At 36.4% G+C, this 3,166-nt stretch overlaps 1 protein-coding gene across 1 annotated transcript; it reads left to right on the forward strand.

Moving 5' to 3' along the window:
• Positions 1–1,765: 1,765 nt before the first annotated feature.
• On the forward strand, positions 1,766–2,945 carry LOC149153067 (uncharacterized). The gene is made up of 4 exons (XM_089445046.1): positions 1,766–1,923; positions 2,053–2,177; positions 2,302–2,506; positions 2,595–2,945. The coding sequence occupies exons 1-4, from the start codon at positions 1,830–1,832 to the stop codon at positions 2,762–2,764; spliced, it is 594 nt and encodes a 197-aa protein (XP_089301172.1). The 5' UTR covers positions 1,766–1,829; the 3' UTR covers positions 2,765–2,945.
• The last annotated feature ends 221 nt before the right edge of the window (positions 2,946–3,166 follow it).

Raw genomic sequence — 3,166 nt, forward strand, 5'->3', positions numbered from 1 at the left:
AACTGAGCCATACAAAAAAGGAGAATGTGGTTAACAAAAAGAAGGTGAGAGATTTGAACCTATGACAACATTTTCACCCGCTTTAGTTATCTAACAATTTTTTTCCCAATTCACCTTGTCATATGATTTGATAGGTTTAACTTCATAGCTATCACAAGGATCTTCTTCATTTTAATGGAGTACATGGACTCTTGTGCTATAAATATTGTGTCATGAATCTAACATTTCTGGAGGAATCTAAATTTGTCTTTTGAAACAATATCACTTAGTATTGGTTTAATTCTTAAAAAAATGACTTTCATAATCAACATGTAGATTATATTACAACAGGAAATAGGTCTCTAATGATTGAAAGATCGATACTTTTGCCTTTTGGGAATGGGGCATATAAAAGTCAAATTGAGAGCCCTGTGCATACATCCTTCCTTCTGTGATTCCCTTACTACTTTAAGAATGTCAAACTTCAAAAAGTTGTAAAAACCAAATAAAACTTGATTGTGAAACCATTCAGGTCTCTCTCTGTTTGCAATTAACTCTTACTCTCTCCCTCGTCGTCCTCCCTCTCTCGTCCTCCCTCTCTCTTAAAAATAATTTTAACCCATAAGATGGTTATGAAAACAGAAACTTTATTTTTTGATATTCATTACACTTGATAAATTCATTCTCTCTTAAAACCCATAATATGGTTGTGAAACCGTAAAATGATTATAAAAACATGGTTGTGGAAACAAGAATCATTTTAACCCAAATTTCCACGCATATAAAAATATTTACAACTTAATCTAATCCTATAAACATAAAAAGAAATATAACTTGAATTTTAAATTTATGATTAAAATAAATATTACTATTATTAAATTTCAAAATATCACAATAAAACATGATATAATTAAAATAATTATTATCAATTATTATATATTTCACTCTTCATTGAGATATTTTGAACACATTTCCTCCCTTCTAGATTACGCAATCCTTCTCAGATGCTTAATGCTTCCTTCTAGGTTACGCAATCCACTCTTATTCATGATGTTTTCTTGTGATGCAATCAAGTACCCTTTTGTTATTTATGCGTAGTGAGAACATCTCTCCCAGCTTTATATTATTTCATAATTTTTTATTATATCACTTTGAAAATGTTATTGTATAATGAGTGCATTCAAGAATGGTCCGTGGAAAAGAAACGTGCAATTATATTCTCTTGTTATTACCTGACTTCAATTACTCACATTTTGAAATTTAAACGTTTCTTCTTACTCACAACTGACTTTAATGGCTCATATTTTGAAATTTAAATGTTCAGTGTATATGTGATGTCCATCACCCTCACTACTTAAATTCCATGGATGGTGTGCCTTCTTCCATTTTGACCGCCCAACAGACTAGCTACAGAAGAAATGAATATATCATCAACCATTATAATCGTAAAGGAATATATTATCACCAATTTTAAAATCGCGGATGAGAATTGGGAACGTGCAATGCAAGAAACAAGTGGAACTCCAATCTTGTAGGCGCATATAGTCGGCGAGCCTGTCGCAGACCTGAGAGCGACAGCCCCATTAAATTAGCCGCGATTCGTGGAGGAAAAGGCATGCCTGTTCCATACGTCAAAATAATCTTGAGCTCGTCGCCATCTTTGAAACACTTTTCCACGGTACTACACACATTCACTCATCCCTTGTATGGGCACAGTGGCGTTCAACGGCCTCACGCTATAATAAATACATCATTTCATTCTCATTCTCACCCACACCTACAAACTCACTGACGCTAAACAGCTCAGCTGATTGGGTTGGTTTTTCTCAGTGTATTGTTTCTGAGTAGTGATGGCCTCCACCAAGCTCATTCATGCTGCACCTTCATCCTCCTGCATATTTTCCCTCATCATATTAATGTCCATTGCTGTGCCTGTAGTACAGAGTGAGTTCTTTGATCTATTTATGTCTTGTTCTTGTTACTCGCTGTTTGTAATAATTATTGGATTAATCATAAAGGTCTTGTGGGCGTTACTTAGTTAATATGTCGTGTTGATGTACTGTATTTGTTCAGGCGCCATTATCAAGTGCGAGGAGCTTCCCGTGGAACTCTGCGCCTTCTCTGTCTCGTCCACTGGTAATAGATGTGTGCTCGAGAAGGATGTAACGGAGGACGGCACCTTGCAATTTCAATGCCAGGTACCTTTTGATTGTTGACGTCTTCAATCATAAAAACACAATTAGTATTGTTAATAGATACGTCATTAGCGATGATCATAAGTTTTTTGAAAGACTAACAATAATTGCGCGCATATATATATAGTCATCGGTCGTGATGGCGGAGAAATTGGTGGGATGGATCGAAAGCGAGGAGTGCATAAGTGCGTGCGGCTTGGAACGGATGGCTGTTGGAATGTCCACCGATTCTCTACACGAACCGGAATTTAGTACCAAGTTTTGTTCTTCCGAGTGCCGCAGCAATTGCCCCAACATCGTCGATCTGTATGTCAATCTCGCTGCAGGAGAAGGTGGGTCCCTTAGATCCCCTTTCTTCTGATCTCAACCATTCATTTTAAGTATTTACATAATAATAGATTTGAGGCATGGTTTTGGCAGGAATATCTTTATCGAGCATGTGTGACTCTAAGAAAAGCAGATCCCGCAATGTGATCAAGAAATGGGAGGAGTCCGATTTGTCCAAGTCAAAGTCAAGTATCCGTTCCAAATCGTCTGAATCTCCTGATCGAAAGGCCACGTCAAAATTGAGTCGGAAGTTGTTGTTGTAATTGTTGATTTATCCAAGTCCAAGTCAAGTATCCGTTCCAAATCGTCTGAATCTCCTGGTCGAAAGGCCACGACAAAATTGAGACGGAAGTTGTTGTAATTGTTGATTTATCCAAGTCGAAGTCAAGTATCCGTTCCAAATCGTCTGAATCCCCTTATCGAAAGGCCACGACAAAATTGAGTCAGGAGTTGTTGTAATGGTTGGAAAATGTAATTTCACTTGTTTTAGTTGTGATCTTTTTATGTAAAGAATCTGTTTGTATTTTATATGAGTGGTTTCCCTATGCTTGAGATATTCTCTCAATCAACAAGTGTATCCAAGATAGCTTTTCTATCTTGAAACCATGTCCATGTATATAATATCATATTTGATTAATGCACGAAGATATTTTTTTGCACTATCA

This window comes from Pinus tabuliformis, chromosome 9 (genome assembly GCF_031772625.1).
Source record: "Pinus tabuliformis cultivar Carrire ecotype Pingquan chromosome 9, CPIR1, whole genome shotgun sequence".
Taxonomy (NCBI): Eukaryota; Viridiplantae; Streptophyta; class Pinopsida; order Pinales; family Pinaceae; genus Pinus; species Pinus tabuliformis.